The sequence below is a fragment of the Chaetodon auriga genome, chromosome 10 (assembly GCF_051107435.1).
Source record: "Chaetodon auriga isolate fChaAug3 chromosome 10, fChaAug3.hap1, whole genome shotgun sequence".
Lineage (NCBI taxonomy): Eukaryota > Metazoa > Chordata > Actinopteri > Chaetodontiformes > Chaetodontidae > Chaetodon > Chaetodon auriga.
The window spans coordinates 25,856,845-25,880,864 of NC_135083.1; the positions used below are offsets into that span (position 1 = coordinate 25,856,845).

General features: G+C 41.3%; 1 protein-coding gene across 1 annotated transcript; it reads right to left on the bottom strand.

Annotated features, from left to right (window-relative positions):
* Nucleotides 1-6,993: 6,993 nt before the first annotated feature.
* tm9sf4 (transmembrane 9 superfamily protein member 4) lies at nucleotides 6,994-23,721 on the bottom strand. The gene is made up of 18 exons (XM_076741084.1): nucleotides 23,696-23,721; nucleotides 21,439-21,549; nucleotides 18,694-18,793; nucleotides 18,365-18,521; nucleotides 17,040-17,184; nucleotides 16,154-16,277; nucleotides 15,848-15,969; nucleotides 13,966-14,077; nucleotides 12,556-12,626; nucleotides 12,302-12,434; nucleotides 11,226-11,307; nucleotides 11,037-11,112; nucleotides 10,738-10,821; nucleotides 10,133-10,308; nucleotides 9,968-10,031; nucleotides 9,658-9,777; nucleotides 8,921-9,010; nucleotides 6,994-7,854 (listed from the first exon to the last, which is right to left on the bottom strand). Exons 1-18 carry the CDS (start codon nucleotides 23,711-23,713, stop codon nucleotides 7,705-7,707), a joined length of 1,935 nt encoding a protein of 644 aa, XP_076597199.1. The 5' UTR covers nucleotides 23,714-23,721; the 3' UTR covers nucleotides 6,994-7,704.
* Between the last annotated feature and the right edge of the window lie 299 nt (nucleotides 23,722-24,020).

Sequence of the window (24,020 nt, forward strand, 5' to 3'; positions counted from 1 at the left end):
CTTCAGCTTGAGACTCGATTATCACGTCATTAACGATCTTTTCTTCATTCACTTGTCTCTCCTGCTTGAATTACACCATAAAGTACAAAGCAGACCCAGGTAACACTAAACCAACAGTTTCTGGAAAACAATGCTGCTAATGATTTTTGCCCAATGTTATTTTTAACACTGCTTTGAGCACCAGAATTTGAACCTCATTCACCTTCATTGTATTGGAGGGAGAAAAATCTCTGCATGTTAATATACCTAAAGGAGGAAATAAATGTGACATGTAATATTTTTGACAACATTTTAGAACAATGGTATGGTTCCTTTACAACACAGAAAGAAAACTACCAGCAAGGACAAAGCTAAACGCTTTCAAGGAGAGTTAATGAACTCCATGAGGTGTCTCAGTAAAACTCAATTGAATTACCGAATTTAAGTTGCAATCATAGTTTATTTACGGGCCAATAACAGCTGAGTCAGCAGCAAACCTAACCGGGTTAGGCCTCAGTTATTCTCAGACTGTGCGGGTAAAGAACAAATCACACCTTAAAACAGATGTGAGATCTGTAAATGGTGCATAGAAGCACCTGATGCTGACGTTATTTGATAGGTAAAGTACAGGCCACCTGCAACAATTTGAAATTTACAGTAGTTTGCAGTTTCAGCCTGGGTGGAGTTCAAACATCTGTTGAACAACACTGCCCCCAAGTGACGAAACTGAGCAGAGCAGCAAGACCAACTACAGACAGAACATTTTAGATTTTTTCAGTGATACTAGAAATTTTAGGTTATTTAAGATGTTTCACAGTGGCTGAGTGTAGTGTGAGCAGAATAACATCACTAAGAACTGTACTGTCTGAACCTACACAAACCAGTTTGACAGCGCTCACGACAGCAGCATGCTCTCTGCATTGAAAGACAAACAGAACAATCTGCACTGCTCTATCAAACATGCTCTCCAACAACACTTCTGCCCTACGGAATGAGTGTTCAAGGAAACAGTACTGCAGTCAGTCAACAAACTTTATTTTTCACATCAATAGAGGCACACATTAGAATTCAGTACGATGGAATGTATGCCTGTTCAACACTCCTCTCCTTCATCATCCTCTTCTCCCAGACTATCAGTACCAACCTCCTCATAATCCTTCTGCAGAACACAATAATTTCATTCTGATGTATTAGTACAGGCTAAGATGTGATAAAATACACCTTTACTGATCACTGGAGGTAAATCACGAGCCATCACATTATTCTGAAAGGGCTCATTCTGCACAAAACCTCGACTTTTGCTACTTTATGAATATTTTGATGCTTACACTTTTGCTGTATTTTTACTGAGGTAACCATTTGAATGTACAACATTTACTTGCAACAGATTATGTGTACATTGTGGTATTGCTACTTTTACTTAAATGAAGGATCTTTGTACTTCTTCCACCACTCATACTCCCGTCCTTTACTTAAATAAGAATGCCAACACAAGAAAGTAAAAATACTCACACCTAAAGTCCTGTAAATACAGCAAAATGTAATTAAAGTATCTCAATCAAAAATGGCCCCTGGGACTGATATTTCATTATATATTGTATTATTGAATTTCAACAGGCGTACTGATACATCTGGCCATGGTGGAGTTGGTTTCAGCTACTTTATATGGAGTTAAGTATTGAACTGGTGGACTTTGATTCAAAAAAGATGAGTTCTTGTGCTCTCAGTCTTTGTTTCATTTCCACTGTCTCACACCACTAGAGCTCCCCATTTACTGACAAATCCTTCCATTTTGCAATCTTTCCAAATGAGTTTGAAAAATATTTCTCGCAGAAGAAACCTAAGTTTAAGGATCTGTGGTAAAGAGGAATCCCTGTTACACATCCGTTTTGGAAGGTTTTCACATGAAAATATTGAATCCAGGTTGTTTCCTCTGAATCAGTGTATCCGTACATGTTGAATTTATTCTCCCTAAAACCATCACCTCACATTTCATTTATTATCAAATGTCTTCCAGTGCCATTTGTCTGCCTAATATACTCATCTGTGCATTGTATCACCTATGTCTATATCGATTCACTGTATAGTTATTTTCAGTCCTATTCTCGAAATTATGAACCACTTTACACTATACCATAACAATAAAAGACAATTTAGAACTACTGCAAGTACTAGACTTGCACTCTTGTCAAAAGTTACCAAGCACTATTTCAAATTTCAAAATTTTGGTTCAGTTTCTAGTCAAGATTTTAGATATTTGCATGTTTTTACTCTGATCCATCTCTTTGAGGACCTGTGCTTTCTGTATTTCTGACTTTGCTGCTGTAACATTACAATAACACACTTGGATTACTAAAGGATTCTATTCAGCCATTGTCTTCAGGCATTATGATGATGTGAGCAGAGCAAAAGCCTAATCCCTTTGATGAGGATTCAGATTAAACCTCCTAAATATTACTCTCTGACACAGTCCTCAAGTCAGCGGTAGAACCTGCATGATTCCCATTTAAGATGAGAAACATTTTATAGATTATATAGACTTGAATTTAGATGCATCGCAAAAACCTTTCTCAGATCAAATAAAGAAAACTAAATATATTTCAAATTTGACCTCATCAGCTTCTTCTAGTGTATCTTCTAGAGTATCTTCCTGTACTGAAGTAGTGTCCTTCTGCAGACCTCTTATGAAAGTAAGCACCCATCAACATGAATATGTTCAGGACTGTCAGCTTACCTTTGCTCAGCTCCAGCTTCTGGTCCTCCAGCCCCTGTACTTTCAGTCCCAGGCTAAAAGTGTTGTGTTTGTACTCCTTCCATTTATCTGCCTCGTCTCTTTTCAGCTTTGAATATAGATAGGGTGCACATTTGCCTTTGCCTAAAAAACCCTAGAATAAATTTCCATTTTTGAAAGTGTGAAATATGTCAGCTCATAACAGATCAACACTGTAACTGATAACTGGATCCCTTTGGTTAAGCTGACAGCAGCTGTGGGCTTAACAGCATCAGAACAAACAAATGACTTTGATGAAGTGCAACAACAAATGTTTACTAGAGTAACTTCTATCTGACTATCCACTAAGAGGATAAAGCAAGTGCATCCAAACACAGTCCCATTCAAGGAGGCGTGGTGCCATGTCATTGGTGCACGCTGCCTGTAAGAACTGGGTGTTGGAGTAACTCAAACTTGTGATAAAAATGATCAGAAATATATGTAAGAGTTTCTGCTCCAGCTGTGTGTCGTGGGCCCATTGCCTGTTGAGTCTCTGCAGCAGCCTGTGGTTTGGTGAGATGTACGCTAAAAGCCAAAAAAGCCACGCCATCCAACAGGAACACAATGCCCTCTGTCATTACTTATCTCTAATTCATACAAGGGTCATGTTCCTATACAGGCTTTATGGTAATTTTTTATAAACTATTAATGGTGAAAACCAATACTAAGGAATTTTCAGTGTTTTTCATCTCTCTGGCTTTCAGGTGTGTTAGAGTGGTGAAGCAGCTCTGTGGTGTTTGGGGTCTGTTATGGCTCCATAAGTCCTGGTTGGAATGAAGAAAGCCATCACGTATGGATACTACAAGGACATATACCACCAAATACTTCAAGATGTAGAGACAGAGCAGACAGAACACAGAATATAGGACAGAATATAGCTTCATACTGCCGTCTGCAGGAGGTATAACAGCTGTTGGGACAATGTAAGTATCAGCCTGCTTTCGTTCATAGAAGTTGCAGAGAGAGCAGCTCGATGTCGCTGAAACACTGAACAGTGACAACATCTCGGGGACGCTGGTGACCAAACGATCCTAATCCTACATCTGCCAGCGGCATATATGTTATGTATGATTGTGGCTGCTAGTGAAGAGCTGTCAGGTACCAGTGAAAACAGCGCCAATGTTTTTTTTTTCTTGTGGTCTCAGTGGTTGCCATTTGTCACACGGCCCCAGCAAGTTGAAAAAGCTGAACCAGCATCTGCTCAGATGCTGCCCTCGTCTTGCTGTTGCTGCTGACCAGTGTCATGTCCACCTTGCAGCAATGAAGGTGGAGGTAGCGACAGCAAATTCGTCTGTCGTTTTTCCAGCTCAGTTTAGATGACGATAGGCAGGACTAACTTTACGTGTTTTCAGCGGCGGCCTGGTGCAGTTTGTTTTGACAGCAGAGCAGGGAAGAGAGTGACTGCGGGTCAGCTGAACCAAGAGGTGTGTTTACTGGGGAAACGACAGCTCAAAGTCCGCTGTATCAGCACCAGCACTGGCTGTGTGTTTTACAAACCAACTGCAAGAGAAACCAAACACCACAGCCAGAGTAACACGTCTGTGCTTGACTCAAACGTTTGCCATTATGGCTCCGGAGGAGGAGTGACCTGTGTGACCACAGTTTCCATGGGAATGCAGTCATCGAGGCATTCATCATAGGGAAGTGGCCGTGGTTTCATCTTAACTGGGCTGGAAAAACGATTGACACAACCCAGCTGGTCATTGTGACCGCTCACTGCTCTGCATTGTGGTACATAGTAGACAGAAAGATGATGAATGTGCACCTCATGATGATGCTACAGGAAAAGTCAGGGGATCCTCTGTGGAGAACATGAACATCTGCAAAATTTCATGTCTCAGAGTCCAAACTGAGATACCCTGGTGATATTTTCAGGAAGCCTGTTTTTACAGTGTGAGAAGGATTGCAATCTGAAAGTGTGTGTAAAATCACTGCTGATCCCTTACGAATATTTGGAAACACAGTGGAAGCTGATTTACATATTCAAGTTGTCATCACTTTATTGTTTTGTCATTGAACATTATGTAATTGGACATTCTGTAAAATAAAGAGAAAAATAACAGAAACAAGTTCCTCGATAGTCATCGTGAGCATCATGCGTTTGGCTAAAACGATAACGGGATCATTACAGAAAGCGCCACAAACAGCGAAACTAACAAATACAAAGCTGTTTATCTACATTGTAAACCCCTGGATCATACATACACACGCATGACTCGGGCCTCTTAAAAGTCTATCTGTAAAAAAAATCTCCCTGCCATGTGCACTTCCACAGCAGGAGCGTGTCTGTCTTTACATAAGACAGCAGCCAAGTGCCAGAGCTCAGTCACTCTTTGACGTAATACAGAGGGTGGTACAGTAAAGAGGAGATCTTATCTGAATGTCTGATGGAGTTGAAGTAAATGAAAGCGTAATGGTCAATACATGAAGACACTCATTTGAATTGAGGCAACCTCTGGGGCTTCACTGAGCAGTCACGCCCCGTAGCAAGTGGTAGCAGTAACATCAATTAATTTGGCTTTTCTCGCTTTCTTCAAGCAGCTCAGTCAAAGCTGAACAAAGGATTGGTTATAATGAACGAAGCACGAGGGCACAGGGGGACAAGTCACTCATCCTTTCTACTGGTTTGCCCTTGGAGAATCAGGGTTGATCTTGACATCTGTCCCTCCTCTGAACAGCCCCGCACCGAAAAATCACCTTTACTCCTGTGCAAAAACGCCAACCACCAAAATCAAATCAAGTGAGCACTTCAGTCCTTCATGACAATGAGCTAAATACAACTCCAATAAATATTTACCTGAAGGGCTCAGAGTGCAGTGCATGCAGTGCGGAGTTCCTTTCACCTACCAAGTTTTGTTTAGGGGTCTGTGATCTTTTCAGGTCTGTGCTAGATGTTGGAATTCAGTCTTAGGAATATTCTCCAAACACCCACTGAACTATTTTGTAATTACGTAGCAGTGCTCTGCTGGACCTGTGTTATCTGCCACGGGACAGCAGAGAACGATAAGCGGTCTGTGCTTGAGGTACATATTGATCTGCCAATGTAGCCTTTAAAGGGACAGTTTGCCATTTTGGGAAATATGCTTAATTTGCTTTCTTTTAGAGTTAGATGTATATGAAGCTCCCTCCAGCAGCTGGTTAGCTGAGTATCAGGATGTGAGTGGAAAACAGCTTCCAGCCTGGCTAGATTTTGTTACTCTGGACAGGTTGAGGCTCACTGTCTCCCAGTCTGTGTTTAGCAAAGCTAGACAGCTGCTGGCTGTAGTTTCACATTCAACAGAAAGTGACGAGTGGTATCAATCTTCTCCTCTAACTCTCTGCAAGAAATCAAAGAAGTGTATTGCATCAAAGTCAAACTATTCCTTTAAAGTCATGGTTATGATTTCATCTGATTCTAACTTAGCTACGGTTAAATACATTGGTTGTTTGTGGGAAGCCCTCAGCTTGAGTTGCTTGTCGAGTTGAATTTTTAATCAGGTTCCATCAATGTTTGAAATGTATTTCTCAAGTTTCCAGCTAAAAAAATGAAACACAGAAAAACAGAACCATGTTTGTAACCCCTGAAATGTCATTTGAAAAGAAGGGCAAAAATCAAAAGCTCGAATTCCAGAGAATGGACGTGTGTGCACACAAACACACTGACTGCATGTCTAATGAGAACACTGGATTACATGTCAATGCTCTGCCTCCCGTGACACCCAAGCACTGTCAAGATATCTACCACAACTGGTAGAAACACAGCGGCGATCTCGCTGGTTTTCAAAAATCATTTTTCATATCATACAAAAAATGCATCCGACATTAGACTCCAGCTTGAAGAAATGAGGCATCAACAAAAATGGTCCTTTAAAATAACTTTCACAAACAGCAACTTTGCTCTTTGTCTCCATTCCTGCATAGCTCAGCAGGCATCCAGCACTGCCCAGGCTACACTGACAATGACTGGAAAAACATCCTGTATGATAGTTTCTACTGAAGAGCTTCAAACACATTAACTCGTGTTGTAGAGTTAAAGGTACAAAAGGTTAGTCCTCCTTGTCATTTGCCTCCAGCTCCAGTGACTTCAGCCAGCAGTCCACTGCTTTAGGGCATAGTGTCCATAGTCCCACTCAGACCTGTTCTGTCATTTACAGCAAATGGACCAATATTTTGACCTTTAGAAGAGACCCATTGTTTTGGAAGGAGAAGCTAATATTTTCATCCAGTTGTAGTTAACATGGTCACACCAGGACATGGAAACGGAGTAAAAAACAATAGAAGATTTAATTTATCCTTTCTTGTGTTACAATGTAGAACTTCCCAGCATAATTTCCATCCATATCAGTCCAACACAACAAAGTTAACACCATAGCCACAATTAAGATTCCCCAATCCTTCCCTGACCGCCAAAGTCTCCAAAATAAAACCACAGAGACATCGGAATACAGAAACAATGGAAAGAGTAAAGACAGAATTTATGTAAAGAAATCAGGTGAAAACAGCTTCCCAGAAGACAACTGAAAGAAATGAAATCAGAGATAAATTCTGTGATGACAAAATAAAAACCTGGATAAGTTAGACTCAAAACACAAATGAAAAGACAAAATGAGAATGTGCAGAAACCATCATTTGACAAGCTTTGGCCCACTGTGTTGTGTGCAAGGTGAAACAGCAGAGGACATGAACTGTCCCATCAGAGGAGGACTCCTCTGGGCTTCTGTCCTGTAAAGGGGGAGGCAGAAGCAAGGGGGGGAGGGAATGAGTGAAACAGCTGGATTAGCTCTGCCACCTTGCTGTCCTTCCCCATGAGGCCAGTGGGTGGGGCTGTTGCGCCGTAAAAAGCACCCCCTTGGTTCCCTCGACACACAAGTCAGTGCTTGTAAGACATGAAGAATAAAAAATATATACATTAAAAAAACAGAATGTGACAAAATCAAACAACAAAAAACCAACGAGAACAGCAGCGTCAGTGACACTCAGTCGATCTTGACCGCAGCGTAGATTTTCCTGATGAACATGTAGGCTGCATAGAAGCCAATCGTGCCTGTCAGCAGCCAGAACGACAGGACCATCAGGGTCGTATAACCGAAGTACAAGAGGGAGGGGATGAACTCCACGATGTCCAGCTGGAGAGAAATGAAGAGAAGAGGAATCAGTTTCAATATGCTGTCCATCTCAGGTTTTTGCTTTGGATGGTTTCTACTTACTATTCACCTCTATAAATTTGGTACAGAGCTTGTAAGAGACCGATTCTGCATAAGATCAAAGCAGCAGAGGGCCCTTCAGTCATAGGACACATTACACAGCTGGCTTCTGTCAAAATGACGACTTTCTTTCGACTGTCTTTCAGACAGTGATGGAGCAGAACAGAACAGAAGAGTGCTTAGTTGCAAAGTGGTGACATGAGGAAAGACGAGTGTTTTCTGTTGTCTCACAGTCTTACATCAGTGGACATCAAATCTTATTTTACCATTGAAGCAAGTCCCCCTCCAGCCCAAAATGTGACTCCTTGTTACTTCTCTAGGATTTCTGAGCAGAATGAAGTGTGTGCAGTTTGACATGAGAAAGCTCTAATGTTTACTGCAGTTGTGTCAATGTTTTTCTTTCTTTTCCCACACTGCAGTGTGAAGAAAGTCATTTTTATGAGCTCACCGGACACGAGAAGCATCTCTTACATGACTTAATCCTGCATCACTCACTGTTTTGTGGCTTAACAACTGATTTTATTTTCTCTGTGCAAAAGAGATGATGATGCTAATAAGACAAACAAGGCATGCATTAAATGTGTCTGTGCATGTTATACCGGCTGCTGCAGCCTTTACATTAATCTGACAGCATGTGTTAATGAACCGTTAGGGGTCTGTCACGTGGTGGTCTGGGTAGGCACAGGGCTGGCCTTTCCCTCTGCAACCCAGAGATTACCTGCTCAAATTTCTTTGACACAACCAAACTCTAATGCAGGTTTTCTGTCAAACATTTCAAGCCTCAGACCTAACTAAAAAAAACCTGATGACATCTTGAAAGATAATACTTAATATCATAAGACAAACTTGACCACATGTATTACCACTCACTGATTGTTACACGTGAGAACATTGTGTCACATTAAAAACAGCACTGATTTCTTCAGCTGCAGTGGAACCAAAGAAGAGTCTGTTGTGGATATCTGAACTGTCTGAAACGGCCTTTTACCTTGTTGATGAAGTAGAAGACAGCGTAAATGAGGACGTAGAACGCTGAGCCTCCTGAAACCAGGAAAGTTCTCCACCACCATCGATAGTCCTGATAGCGAAGAGAAAACAAAACACAAGGGATGCAGATAAGGTTCAGGTAGAAGCAACACAGCTGCTTCATGCTGGAAATTGTTGGCAGCACAACTGTTGGTTTGACAACCATTTGTTGTTGTTATTTAGAGACACTCTTCAATATTGAGAACAGAAACTTCTATCGAACACCATGGCATTTCCTTCACACTGCAAACGTAGTGATAAAGACATATTTTGGGGTGCCTGCTTTGGATTATGAGAAATCTTACTTTGGACAAAGTTACATTACTGAAGTTCAGTTAAACAGCAACATTTATGCAACAAAAAAACAATTTAAATGTAAGCATGAGGTCACAACAATGCCAAATCTTTCATTTTCATTCATAACGCAGACATTCAATGAAAGTTCGCAGCTGTGATTAATTTGCCCAGAGAGTACAAGTCGTGCTGGTTCCAACAGATGGAGTTTGATGTTTGTGATTAGCAGGATCCCTCCAATGCTCAGCCCCACTACCCACATCCTGCCTGCCCCCTGCAGAGCTGCAGAGCATTCGAACCACATTACCATGTAATCTTTTTGATCAAACACCTGCCATGCAGCCAAAAGAGAATGGTAAATTACAGTCTACTGTACTGTATTCACAGTAGTTTAAAAGAACTTACCTCTGCACAGAGCTGGAAGTAAACCATTACAATGCTGATCTGAGAGCAGGAGACCACCAAGATGATGAAGACCAGGAACAGGAAGCCAAAGAGGTAATAGAACTGATTCTCCCAGATGGCCTGTAGGTGGTGAAACACACAGTACCGTTGACATGTGAGGACCAAGCCACTGACATCACATCACTTATCCTTTAAATATAACTAATGAACAATTCAGGGAGTCTGTCTGTATTAGGCAGGCTGGACAAGAACATGAGGTGATCTGGCTGGTGAAGAAGAGCTGACCTGTGAGGTGAGTGGTTGTACTCACACTGAAAATGAAGAAGAGCTCGATGAACATGGCACCAAACGGCAAGATCCCAGCCATCAGGATTCTAAAGGACAGAAAACATTTTATCACTACACTGTAGCCACCAGCCATACGAGTGACTGGCATAAGATAAAGAGCAGACTGTTCGCCTGGTTAAACACTCACCCTACAAACTTGTTCATGTACCAGCGCTGCTCCGGAACCTGCCGAGGGATCTGATTGGTGCGCACTGGGTTATCATATGGCTGTTTACGAAAGCCAAAATAGTAGCCCAGGTAGACCAAAGGCATGGAGATACCGAACCACATACAGAGCAGGGCCAGCATTGTGGTGAAGGGGACCTAAGGTGGTGAGTGAAGAGGGCAGGGTCACAACAAGAGTCGTCAAGAAACAAAATACAGTGTTTACCAATGCATGTGACTGGACAAATAATCTTAAAATTACAACACAAAGTCAAACTGCAGGTCATAAGTAATCACTTAGAAAATAGTTCAGAAGGTGTTTTGTGTTGTAATGTACCAGCAAAACCTCTGTAAGGAAAGGAGTAAGGGGAATATTAGATTTCCTCTAAAAAGTCCCTTCAACGTGTTACAAGTGATTTAGGCTGAATATTCCCTTTGAACAAAGCACTACAAGTGATCTTCAACTTCTACATTAACGTCACCATTCTAATAAAGTAATCAGCCCTCTAGCTTGCGGTTTCCTAATGTGCTGTCAATGTAAGCAGAATTCAACATTTTAGATTATGTCATCTGAGTCATGACACTCACCGCCCCAGAGGAGTGTTCTCCCCAGATGAAACAGTTGAGGATGAAGCAGATTCCAAAAACCACTGCAGGATACAAAGTTGCTGTCTACAGTGGAGACAAAACACACAAAACCTAAGCCTCTCTCTCACAGCAATACCAATGGCAGCCAATTTAAGCACGTCTTCAATGACACATAAAAAGCCTTGCTTGCACAACTCCAAACAAACACTGGGTGTGCTGCATTGAAAAGAATAACACAAACTTAGTGACGTGACGAGAGGCAATTCTTTACACATTGAGGATTTAACTTATTAACTTACGCAAAATGCTCCTTTTCTCCACCGATGGCCCTTCAGTGTGCGGTACAGTCTGCCAGCAAAGTAGCCACCAAATACGCTGGAAGAGAAAACAGTGTGAAATCAAAGAAATGCCATATGTGGAAATGTGCTATTTCCTGCCATCTTTGGGATTTTCTTAATGAGGCTCAGCAACATGAACATGGGACTTACCCCATGAACATGAAGAGGAAGCAAGCAGTGGTCATCAAGGCTCCTCTGCTGGATGGAGACAACATGCCCAACATAGCAACAACTATTACACACACATACACACACACACACACACACACACACACACACACACACACACACACAAACTTTGAATATTTCTAGTTTTCCATAGTAATCTAGTTTTAGAAATGTATGTAAATAAAAAACACTACCTTGCCATGAGTGAGTTGAGAAGACTGATACCACTCTCATGTTTATATGCTCAATACAAAGCCATAGCTGACAGGTTATCTTAGCTTAGCATACAGCCTGGAAAACAGGGCGAGTTAGCCTAGCTCTGTCCAAATGTTCATATTTTACATCTGATTTGTTTAATCCGTATGAAAACCGATGCAAAAATGAAAAGCTGTGCTGTTCAGGGCGGATATGTACTGGGTCTTGGCACGATGAGTAAATTGGCATCTCCTCTGGTTGCCTAGCAACCTCATTGTGTTGGCAAAACTCCAGGAAGTCACTGTGTCAGTCAAGAAATGGCGTATTTGGCAAAATTCATCAACGTTACAAACAAACACCAGCAAAGTGATTTTAGACTGGGACACATTCTTCTGGACATGAAGTCATTACGACTAAAGTCAAAGAGCACATGACAGACGATGCTTTTCTTTGGGGCCTGTGGGTTGTGATTTGGGGCCTCCATGGATTGCACTTGATCCAGCAAATCCAACAGACGCAAGATTTGATCGACGTGGGGATTTCTGGGGCTCGGCTGACACCTTCAGCTTTTTGTCATGTTCTTGGGGCCAGTCGTGGATGGTTTTTGTGGCGTGGCTGATCTGTGTTAACATTTAGAAATTTATACTCCTCAAAAGCACATCTAACTGTTGTCCATGTGCTACAGATATAGTTCAGTTTGTTTCTGCATATTTTTTGCTTTTATGGACTTTTCTTTGCGGCTTCATATTGGCAGGATTGTATGAAAGAGAAGATTTTTATATATTATTTTAAGGCATGTGGCATAAGGTGAGAATTACACTGTCAAGATCAAAAGGAAATTGTTGATAGAGAAACAAACTCACAGATGACAATGAGGACCATGCAAAAGAGCTGGATCCCTGAGCCCAGGAGAGAGCTGAGGATCATGGGATACTGAGGCGGCCTGAAGACATCACCATGCACATTCTTCCATCCTGACTCTTCCATGGTGTCCTCCTGGATAGGGAGTAGAAATTTCACTAACACTAAAAACAGGTACCCTGAAATCAAGTCATTCTAATATATGCAATTTATGCAACCAAGCAAACTTTCGTCTGACAGGTGTGTATTTTCTTACTATGTCATCCTCTCTGTTGTAGTTAGCAATGTCCTTCCTCAAGGTCCTGATAATGATCATACTCAAAATACCTGAGGAGGAAAAGCAGGGAAAAGAATGATGAGACGGACAGAAATCTCAACACTCAACACTACACATTTATTTACCTGTCTATCGATCTATCGACACTACTCACACAAAGTTAGGGATATTCGGCTTTCGGGTGAAATTTCAGGACAAACCTTAAAATGCACTATAACCTTTATAGGTGAACGCAATTTGACGTTCTCTAAACTTTTGAATGCACATGTCCAACTGTTTAATGTTTTCCTTTGGCCACATCCCACACTGATGAGCACTTCACTATGAACAGTGCCCTGCAGAACCGGATGATGAATGCCACTCAACTCCAGGCACATTTAAGAGAGGTGAGAGGCAGCCAAGTGTCACGTCAGACCATTCGAAACCATTTACATCAGTGCGGTCTGCGCGCTAGATGACCTGCAAGGGTACCTGAGCACACCACAGAAATGATGGCCGCCAACCATGTTGGAGACGTCAAGGAGAGCGCTATGCATCAGCCACTGTTGTCACCAGACGAGCCTTTGGTGGTGCTGGTGTTTCAGTGTGGGCAGGTGTGTCTAGTTAATACAGAACTGCCCTACACTTTGTGAATAGTACAGTGACAAGCCCATACTACATGAATAACATCATTAATCCAGTCATTGTCCCCCTGCATGAACAACAACGGCCTAATTTCATCTTCATGGACGACAATACTCCAGCTCATCGAGGTCGTACCATTAGGGAACGGCTGCTGGAGACTGGGGTACCTCAAATGGAGTGGCCTGCACTTTCTCCAGACCTGAATCCCATAGAAAACCTACGGGATCAGCTGAGTCGCTGTGTAGAGGCTCGTAACTCTGTACCCCTAAATCTCAATGACCTGAGGGCCGCCCTTCAAGAAGAGTGGGATGCCATGCCTCAGCAGACAATAAGTCGACTTGTGAACAGCATGAGATGTCCTTGTCAAGCTGTAATTGATGCTCAAGGGCACACGACAAGTTACTGAGACACTGACATTTTTTGTTGTGGTATACCCACCACTGTTGTTGGCTTTTGTTTCAATAAATTGTTTTAGATGAGGAAATCGCCATTGCATGCTTCTACTTAAATGCCCTACTTTCATGACATAATATCACTGTAGCGTGAACTTTTTATATTTCCATAAATTTCACCCAAAAGCCAAATTGAAAACACTGCTGCAAAGAATGCCAGAAATTTACTTCATCTTTTAACTTCATGTAATGATGTTTTTTTAAATTTAATCAAGTCTTCATTTATTTCTAAAACTAATTGTAATTGTGGATAGACTTCCTATGTGTGTGTGTGTGTGTGTGTGTGTCTATATATATCAAAACTTGGACATACCAGAGAGGAAGAAGACGACCACCACAGAGTTGACAATGGAGAACCAATGAATCTGAACATCGCTCATGGTCAGGTACGTATCCCATCGAGACGCCCACTTCACCTCACTCTCCTGCACAGAGGAGACAAGACGCTCAGCAGTCTTTCCTCCACATTTATCTACCTTTGCTTAACCCCATATCCCAGAGAACTGAAACTGCTGGAAGACTGGCCTGAATTTTCCAACTGCCTTTGCAGTCAGCCCAAGGATGATCTTGTGGATATACAGTGCCTTGCAAAAGCATCCACCCCCCTCGGCTTTTTACCTATTTTGTTACATTACAACCTGTAATTTAAATGTTTTTTAATCTGAATTTTATGTCATGGATCTGCACAAAATAGTCTCAGTTGGTGAAGTGAAATGACAAAAACATATATAAAAAAGAATAAAAAAAACCCCCTGAAAATTGGCATGTGCATATGTATTCACCCCCTAAAATGTTCTGGTGCGACCAATTAATTCAGAAGTTACATAATTAGTGAAATGAAGTCCACCTGTGTGCAATCTAAGTGTCACCTGATCTGTCAGTATAAACACACCATTTCTGAAAGGCCCCAAAGGCTACAAAACCACTAAGCAAGAGACATCACACCATGAAGACCAAGGAGCTCTCCAAACAAGTCAGGGACAAAATTGTTGAGAAGTACAAGTCAAGGTTGAGTTCTAAAAAAATATCCAAATCTTTGATGATCCTCCAGAGCACCATCAAATCCATTATCTTCAAATGGAAAGAACATGGTACCACAACAAACCTGCCAAGAGAGGGACGCCCACCAAAACTCACAGACCGGGCAAGGAGGGCATTAACCAGAGAGGCTGCACAGAGACCAAAGGTAGCCCTGAAGGAGTTGCAGAGTTCTACGGCAGAGAGTGGAGTATCTGTCCATAGGACCACAAAAAACTGTACACTCCATAGAGCTGGGCTTTATGGAAAAGTGGCCAGAGAAAAACCATTTCTTAGTGGTAAAAATAAGGAGGCACGTTTTGAGTTTGCCAAAAGGCATGTGGGCGACTCCCCAAACGTGTGGAGGAAGATGCTCTGGTCAGATGAGACTAAATTTTAACTTTTCAGCCACCAAGGAAAACACTATGTCACCATCCCCATAGTGAAACATGGCGGTGGCAGCATCATGCTGTGGGGATGTTTTTCAGCTGCAGGGACTGGGAAACTGGTCTGAGTCGAGGGAAAGATGGATGGTGCTAAATACAGGGATATTCTTGAGCAAAACCTGTTTTAGTCTGCCTTTGATTCGAGACTGGGACAGAGGTTTACCTTCCAGCAGGGCAATGACCCGAAGCATACTGCTAAAGCAACACTCGAGTGGTTTAAGAGGAAACATTTAAGTGTGTTGGAATGGCCTAGTCAAAGTCCAGACCTCAATCCAATTGAGAATCTGTGGTCAGACTTGAAGACTGCTCTTCAAAGCGACTTGCAGTTGTAATTGCGAAAAGGACTGCAAAAGGTGGCTCTACAAAGTACTGACTTTGGGGGGGGCAAATAGTTATGCACGCTGAAATTTTGTTATTTTGTCCTATTTGTTGTTTGCTTCACAATAAAATGGAAAATCACATCTTCAATGTTGTGGGCATGTTCTGCAAATGAAATGATGCAAACCCTCAAACCATCCATTTTAATTCCAGGTTGTGAGGCAACAAAACATGAAAAATGCGAAGGGGGGTGAATACTTTTGCAAGCCACTGTAAATTAATCACTTATGTTTAAATTTCAAACTAATCCTTCATCAAATGCCATGATTTGGCCAGTTTTAGGGATTTATTCAGGACTTCACTGTGGTTACAAGATGTTTAAAGTCACTGAGAATCCATACTGCGGTTACTGACCTTCCAGTGGACAGAGTAAGTGAAGAGGACTTCATTCTCCTTCGTCGGGTCAATCTCCTGGGGGGCAGAGCCACTGGCCTCAGGCAAGGTGCATGTCTTGTCACTTTCCACAGGCTTCAGATCTGAGAATAAATAAACACAGAATGAGTATTACAAGAAGTAAGTGATAACAACTGTTACATTACTGGCCACCTTGGAGGCAACAATTGTGTGTCTCCCTTCTACTTGAATAGTTTTTAGAATCACCATAGATACAGAAACATTACACAACCTTAAGTAATTCCAAAAGAGTGTGTTGACACCTACCATCTACTTTTACACTTTGGGGTATGACCTCAAATCGCACTACCCTGTAGTTGTGAATGTCCCCTTGCTCCAACTTCTCCTTGTGGAAGTACAGGATGAAGGACAGGTGGTTGTGCAGATAAAACTGTGAAGATAAGTGGCAAGACAAGAATGAGTACTCTTTAAAAACACAAGCAGACTTGATTTTATTTTTGCAGGCTACAAATTCTATACAATCTGACTGTTGATTTGACCCTTACAGTGACCTCAGACACAGACAGAGTAAAAAAAGCTAAAGAATGTGGAATTTCAATGAAGAAAATATTATCCAAGACATTTTACATTTGTTCCATTTCCAGAATTTTATTACCAGTAGATAAATTGTCTCAGACTTTCCAGGTTTTCAAGATGCAACTTTTAAGGCCCTGAAAACTGTGTGATGGTTTAATGTGTTTAAACCCTTGCTAAATGTGAAATCCAAATTAAAGATGGGAAAAAACATTCAGTAATATTCATAAACATTTAAACTCTCAAATCTCAGGTGTGAACGTAGTTCCATCAGATTTGACTGACTGTGGGCTGGCAACATCAAGAAAACATCCCCATAACTTTCAGCAGATTTTGATTCAAATATCACCAAAACCTGATTGGTGCACAAAAAATGTGACATCACCTTTCCAACTGAGTCTTGCTCACTTCTTAAAATAATGGAGAAAAAAAAAGTTCATCTCTCCTCATGTGACAAAACTAAAACTGTTTGAACTTTGGCAGAAAAATCTATGTTCATCAATACAGGCAAAACAATGCTAAGAGATGCTGAAAATGCAAAACAGCATTCTATAACTGAAGTCTTCTCTCTCCACCTCCAAATAATGTATCAGGACAGATAAACACGATATATATCTACCTTGCTGCTGTCGACAAATCCCAGTCTGTAGCCATGTTCAAACTGGATATCTTTCACCACGTCCTTCCTCTGCTCCTCCTCCCCTCCTGCCTCTCTGTTGGGATAAAACTCTAACCTGGTGGCAACAGGCAGGTTGTCTGCAATACTGCAAGGCACAAGAAGATGTTCAATCAGTCTTGGTTTGCACACTGAACATTCAAATACTAGAATAACCACCCCCCAGTTGTATGCCTCTGCCAAACACTCAAGTTGCAGTTTACATTCATGTCTGTTCAGACTCACATAATATATGTAGTGAAGACTTTTGAAGGAATTTAATAAAAAGATACTAAATGTGTTTTTTGGTGAAATGGAAGTTCTCTCTGCTTTGACATGTATAATCCAGTGACTCATTTCCAGTGAGAAACATTGACCATTTTCACTTAGAGACTAGTTTTCCAGAGGAGTACAGGGGACTGATAGAGAGCTTCATCACATGGTGCAACAACAGTCACCTGAAGCTCAATATCAGCAGAACCAGTGAGCTCGTGGTCGACTGCAATGATTTAAATATGGATGTTGGTGCAAAGAAGCTACAAATTGCAAAATGTGAATGCTTCACACACGTTCAACCCTGCAGCACAGGGTTGAGATCTATACAATCAGCACAGATTCAAGGTGGAGACCAAGATTATCTGACCAGATGTGAAATATGGTCAGGATTGGCCCTTATGTTCCTGAGTTCACTTTTGACCTTTTGGATATACAATCTCATCACTTCATTATTCTATCATTGTGAGAAATGCTGTTATAATTAGCGTTTGAATTCTTGAGCTTTGGCCAAAAACATGTTTTATGAGGTTACAGTAACCTTTGACCACCAAATTCTAATCACTTCATCCTTGTCCAAGTGGATGATTGTGCCAGATGTAATGAAATTCCCCCCATGCATTCCTGTGATATCACATTAATGAGAATGGGATGTATATAAGGACAAACAAAGTGAAAACATAATACCTCCAACTGTGGCTGTAGTTGGCACAGAGACATAAAAATTGAAATGCTAGAGACCTAAGTTATGAAGATATGTAATTGAGAACAGAAAAAAGTATTATTTTCCAACTACGTTATGCTACAAAGTATCAAAGAAGAACTGCTTCAGTCATTTCTTTACACATCAATTTTGACTTAAACTTACGGAGTCTGGAGTGACTGAACAAAAAATATTACTTAATTAGATTGTAGTAATCATTGGTAGTCCTCATCGCAACAGGTCTATCTCAACATTGACCTGTCAACATATGACATATCATCACTGGCAATAACAGTGAGGAAGGGAAGCTCACAGGTGAACATAATACTCCTCCTGGATTCGCTCAGCAACCAGCTTGCTTTCGTCTATGGTGAGTTTTTGCTTGTTGCACAACATCTCACATTTCTTGTCCTTGTTCATCTCGACATTGTAGCAGGTATTTACAATACGGTCCCCGCGTAACACCTCACCTACAAAAAAGAAAAACAAAAAACATAAAAAAAATATGTGTAAACACACTGAAAAATATATAGCGTTTTTTTCAATATGTAAGATAACATTGCTTTTCCTATATAGGATGTAGTCAAAGTGTGTGATGCATTTAGAGAAACACATTCTACACGTCTACAGCATTCCACTTACCAAGGTTCTCGCCCTTGTACAAAACAGAGTCTGGCTTACAGAAAGGCAGGGAGTAGTATTCATAAGGAAGCTGGGTACGGGAGCTGGTCAGCTTCACTGCCTGAAAAACAAATGATCTGACTGACTCACAGATATAGCAATATATAGTACACAGTAAATGGAGTGAATTTATACAGCACTGTTTTACTCTCGCTGACCACTCAAAGCACTTTGCAACACAAGCCAGCATTCCCACACTGTTGGCAAGGTGCCACCTGCTCATTATGAGCAATAACCATTCACACACATTCACACAGTGATGGCACAGGGTTTGATTTTTGACTGTTTCCACATGTTGGTCTATAGGTTAACAGACAGACAGACAGACAGACAGGCAGAGCTAATGGCTTCGCTAGCTTGGAGTAAGTTAAAAAACGAAGCATGATAAAAATAGCTTGATATGGGCAAATTTCCTCCAGCAAGGGATGTCTGGGATGCCATTCTTCAGTTTAGTTGCAGAAAAGGTACAATACTGATTGGGATGGCTCCCAGCCAAAAATCATGTTGCTGCTAGCCAGAGGAAGCAAGCGTCATGCGTGTCAGTAAGTCGGAGGCCATCAACCAGTGTGGCCAATCATTGAGGCTGATTTGCTACCAATCAGTGTGGTAGAGGGTGAGGGATTCAAATAGCTATTTCAGTTCCTCAATCCCAAGTGTGTTTTTCCATCAAGAACTACCATGACTCAATGCACTGAAAAACACTTCGAGGAGAAGAGGGATGACCTAAAAGTGAGGCTAGGCAGGGCAGACAAGCTAGCTCTGAGCACCGACTGCCAGACAACTCTCACAAAACTACATCACAACTACCTCTCACTTCATCAGTGTTGACTGGGAGATGCAGTCCAGTGTGCTCCTCGCTCAAAGACTCTCTGTCTGGCACACGTCAGACAACCTTACAGAGATGCTGACTAGTGTGATGGAAACATCAGGCCTCAACGGTCATGTGCTGGCCTGCATCCACGATAACAGCAAAACATTGTGGCAGTTTTTCTTACAAATTAACCAGTTAGTTACAGGTTAATGGGTGTTCAGCCACTAACCTGTAACTAACAGGTTTATCTGGTTTATCTTTAATTTATTTTTGATGCAAAAGCAAAGTAGACCATAGATATCTGATTTTAGAATGAACTTAAACTCTAAACTACCATTAAATTAATCAGCTGCTCATGGGAACTATCAAGCGATCTATATAGGTGATTTGTATAGCAATGCAACATCATTTGTTAACCATGGTAACATGTTATGCGTGTCTGTCAAGTCAAATAGGGGTTAAAACAGAGGTGTGATGCGCTTGTGTACTATGCGTATTCTGGCAGTTCCTCAATGAAAAAGTGAGTGAAATGTTGCTGTCGATCTCTTTCATCAGCACCACTGATGATACCAAATGACAGTCACTAAAACTGTACTATGAATGTCTTCCCTGTTTTGGTTAATTTTGCTTCTAACCTGCCACTAACTGTTAACTAACTTTTTATTTTTATTTTTCACTAAGAAGCATGCTCGACTGCATCTCCCAGTTTATTTCATGATTTCAAGTTTTCATGTACCGGAAAAATTCTTTCAAATAGGGACCCTGTTTTCCCATGTTTATGTGTCTAAGTGACTAATGGGTACAACAATTTTTTAAACTGGTTCAGCATTAAATGAGAGTGCTACAGCGGGCAGCCACTAAACAGGCTGCCATGTAATCCCTCCAGGTGTTGGCAAATCGTCAATGTTCGTCAACTGTAAGTGTTTGATTTTGCCACTGACAGGCTCGACTGTTATTCTACGTGTCTGACAACATTATAAAAAGGATCCCTACAGAGATAGACCTTTTGGTTAAAGAGTAAGATCCTTTGTGTATAACCAGAAACAGCTACTATATGGCTTTTGCCAAAGCCACCAGACTCAGCTAGAAGGACTTAAATATATAGGACATCAACAGATTTTCCCAGTGAAAAAAAAAATGTATTTTAAGATAATGGAAACCCTGCTCCCAATCAGCACTGATGTAGTAACAGGTAGTTGTGATCCAGCAGTTCCACAGTCAGTGCTCAGAGCTAGCTTGTCTGCCCTGGCTAGCTTGACTTTGAGGTCATCCTTCTTCTCCTCAAAGTGTCTTTCAATGTGTTAAGTCACAGTAGCTCTCCATGGCCTAACATACTCTGCGTCCATGTACTGAACTAGCTCTCTGAATCCCTCACTGTCTCCCACTCTGACTGACAGCATATGGGTCTCAATCATACCGCACACCGGCTGGGTGATGGCCTTGGACCAGAGTGCATCACACTATGTGTGTTTATGCAAATTAAACTATAGAGCGACATGTGTAATGAATCAAAAATATTCTTGGCGATTAACTGATTAACAGTTAACTACTGACATTCCTAGTCTGTATATTTTCACGGATACAGCTCCTTGTTCATTCAAAAAAAGTCAGTGGCAGCATGACATGGATCGGAACCATCATTGATCCCATCATTTTAATCCTTGGTCTGGATCAAATTAACTTATCTACAAGTGTGAATGCATCCTAATACCCATGTTTTGGTGTAGCTGGACACTCACAAGAATATGGAAAGTTACAAAAAAACAAAGAAAGACCACAGTTGGGTTCAAATCGAGGACTTCATGATGTATGGCAATGAGGCTAACTACTGAACAACCACGTCACAATGTGTCGGCTAATCAGTGAAATGCTAATCAAAGGAATCTTGGTCTTACCTTAATATCTACTATGTCACCATCATGGAAGTCCCGGGGGGCAACTCCGGGAACATAAAAGGGCTGGACCACAGGCAACAACGACAACAGTAGCAAGGCCCACCACGTCTCCTGTAACAGAGACACCAGCAAATGCTGTATTTTACCTCACAAACACTGCATAATGTAACATATATCATGACATTTGACATATAAAAGTTATTGTGTGTGCTTGTGTATGTGGGTGTATTAAGACAAAAACATTCTCAACATGAGCTAAGTTCATCATGCCACATAAAATACTAAAGACTCGAGACTAATTACAATACTGTGAATTCGTTAGAGGTGCAGACCATGCTAAGCTTCAAGTTCTAAGAGAAGGAGGAAAAGGAGAGTTGCTGTGCACTGACAATAGACTGTCAAATCTCTTTCAAGATGCCCTCAGGCAGAATCAACTTGAAACTGCTTCCTAACAATTCCCTTTCATGATGAAACTGTATACACACCAACGTGTCAACATTTATCTGTAGCAGGTTTCCGCCTCACCTGCAAAAGTCTTGTTTCTTTTTTGTGTGGAAGACAATGTCACATCAAAATGTGTTACAAAGTCTGGCAGTTAAAGATGCCTGGCTTTCCTCAAACATCAAAGCAAAAACAACATTTCAGTCAATCTCCAAGTTTGCCCTGAAAAATCATCAGTGCTTTTACATATTGGGATGTACTTTGCCTTGCAAAATGGATTAAGTCATAGTACAATATGAGTCCAATAATGGAGGGGGTGGGTCCTTCAAGTCAATTAGTATTATTCAGTTATACAGGTCATGGCCTGTGGACACAAGGAGCTACAGTGCTCCAAAGCTGAGAGGACAGACACTGTGCATACAACTGCTGCCCAGGTGATTCAGCACAGGCAGATTTATGGCAGAGAGTCAAAGAGAAAAGCCTCACATGACATCTACACTAGCGTTGCCAGAAGGCATGTAGAGTTCTCCACGTGCCCTCTGAGAAACTGACTGCATGCAACACGAGAAACATAAAGCCACAGCGACATGAAAATGGTTTGACAACAACAATGATGTCCCAAGAGGCCAAGTCAGAGTTGACAAGAAAATCCAATTCAAACTTTAAATGGACTTTGTTAATGGAGTGCACTTACATAGCGCTTTGATCCAAGTCACTGTACAATTCATCTCTCATTCATCCTTTCACACACACTGATGGCAGCAAGTTAACCTTGCAAGGCACTGGCTTTGCTATAGGGAGCAACTTGGGGATCAAAGTCTTACTCAAGGGCTATCTGACCTATGGACTGGAGGAGCCACAGCCACTCAAATTTATGGCACAACAGGGTCTGCTGTTCTCTCACAGTCCTCATACAACTTAACAGCACTTTAACAGTTGTGTGAGAAAAGTGCAGTGTCCTCATAGGAAAGCTGATACAGACCGAGTCAATGCTGTTTCTGCCAGGGGTGCCTCTACTAATATCTCACTCAAAAGGAGGAGAAGGGGCATACTTACTGATGTCTTTAAGATACAGAGCTTAATTTAACATTGTGAAGTTATTTTCTATTCTCATACCAGAAAGTCTAATTATAACTGTGTGATTCAGTACTGGAAAATAATAAGTCCAAGGGGAGCACATGCGTTTTCTAAGCACTGTGAGTTCATGACATGGCAGTGAAGGCAGTTAGTGACAGTGGCTTCTGACTTCAACATTTAAGTTTTATGACAGCACCAAAGCAATAGAGTAACAGACAGTTTTAGTTCACATTAGTTTTGCCTATTTAGCTCATCTCATGCTGTCATCTCCACATCTTTCAGTACTGTTAGCCAACTACACCGACAACAACCTCAAACTGACGCTGCCAGACAGGGCTGCTAGAAGCTAACGTTAAGCCAAAGTTCGGGTAGCTGATTTCTCTTGGCCGTACAACAAATGACAGTCAAACAACAGAGTACGTGATCAGTCATACTTGGTCAGAACAGTGTAACATACCAAACAGCATGACAAAAATCATTTTTAAGGCACCACTGACACTCAAGCTAGGTAGCGACAGCTAGCTAATGTTAACTACAGCAAGCAGTTAGCTAAATCGTCACATCGACATTCAAACAACAGCGAACTCGTAATTCTGCACTGAGTTAATGTTAAAATGTTGTTCATCGACTACGACAGACCACTACTCTGCTACAAGAACAACATTCTGTCTAATTTAATTTGGGAAGACAGTATGAGCAATGTGTACTTAGAAGAAAAAGAGTTCGCTTTTCCACATACCATCGCCGCGGCCGCCATTTTGAATACGTGTCATTAGTGACGTTGCGGAAGTCCTGTGTTTTTAATATTTCTGTTTTTTTTTTTTATTTGACACGCCCATAAATGTCGGACTCCCAAAGAACTGTCTAACATAACTCACACACTGCTGACTGACACTACCACTGACACAAATACATAAGACTTTCTTTCCAAAAGCGTTTCTCCCATCTTCTTTTGAAATAATGTGAATTACTCGTTTGTTAACGATGCTGTGTAATATACTGTTGAATCACTGGTATTTGCCTCCACCTTCATAATAAGAGCCATGCCTACAAACAGATAAATG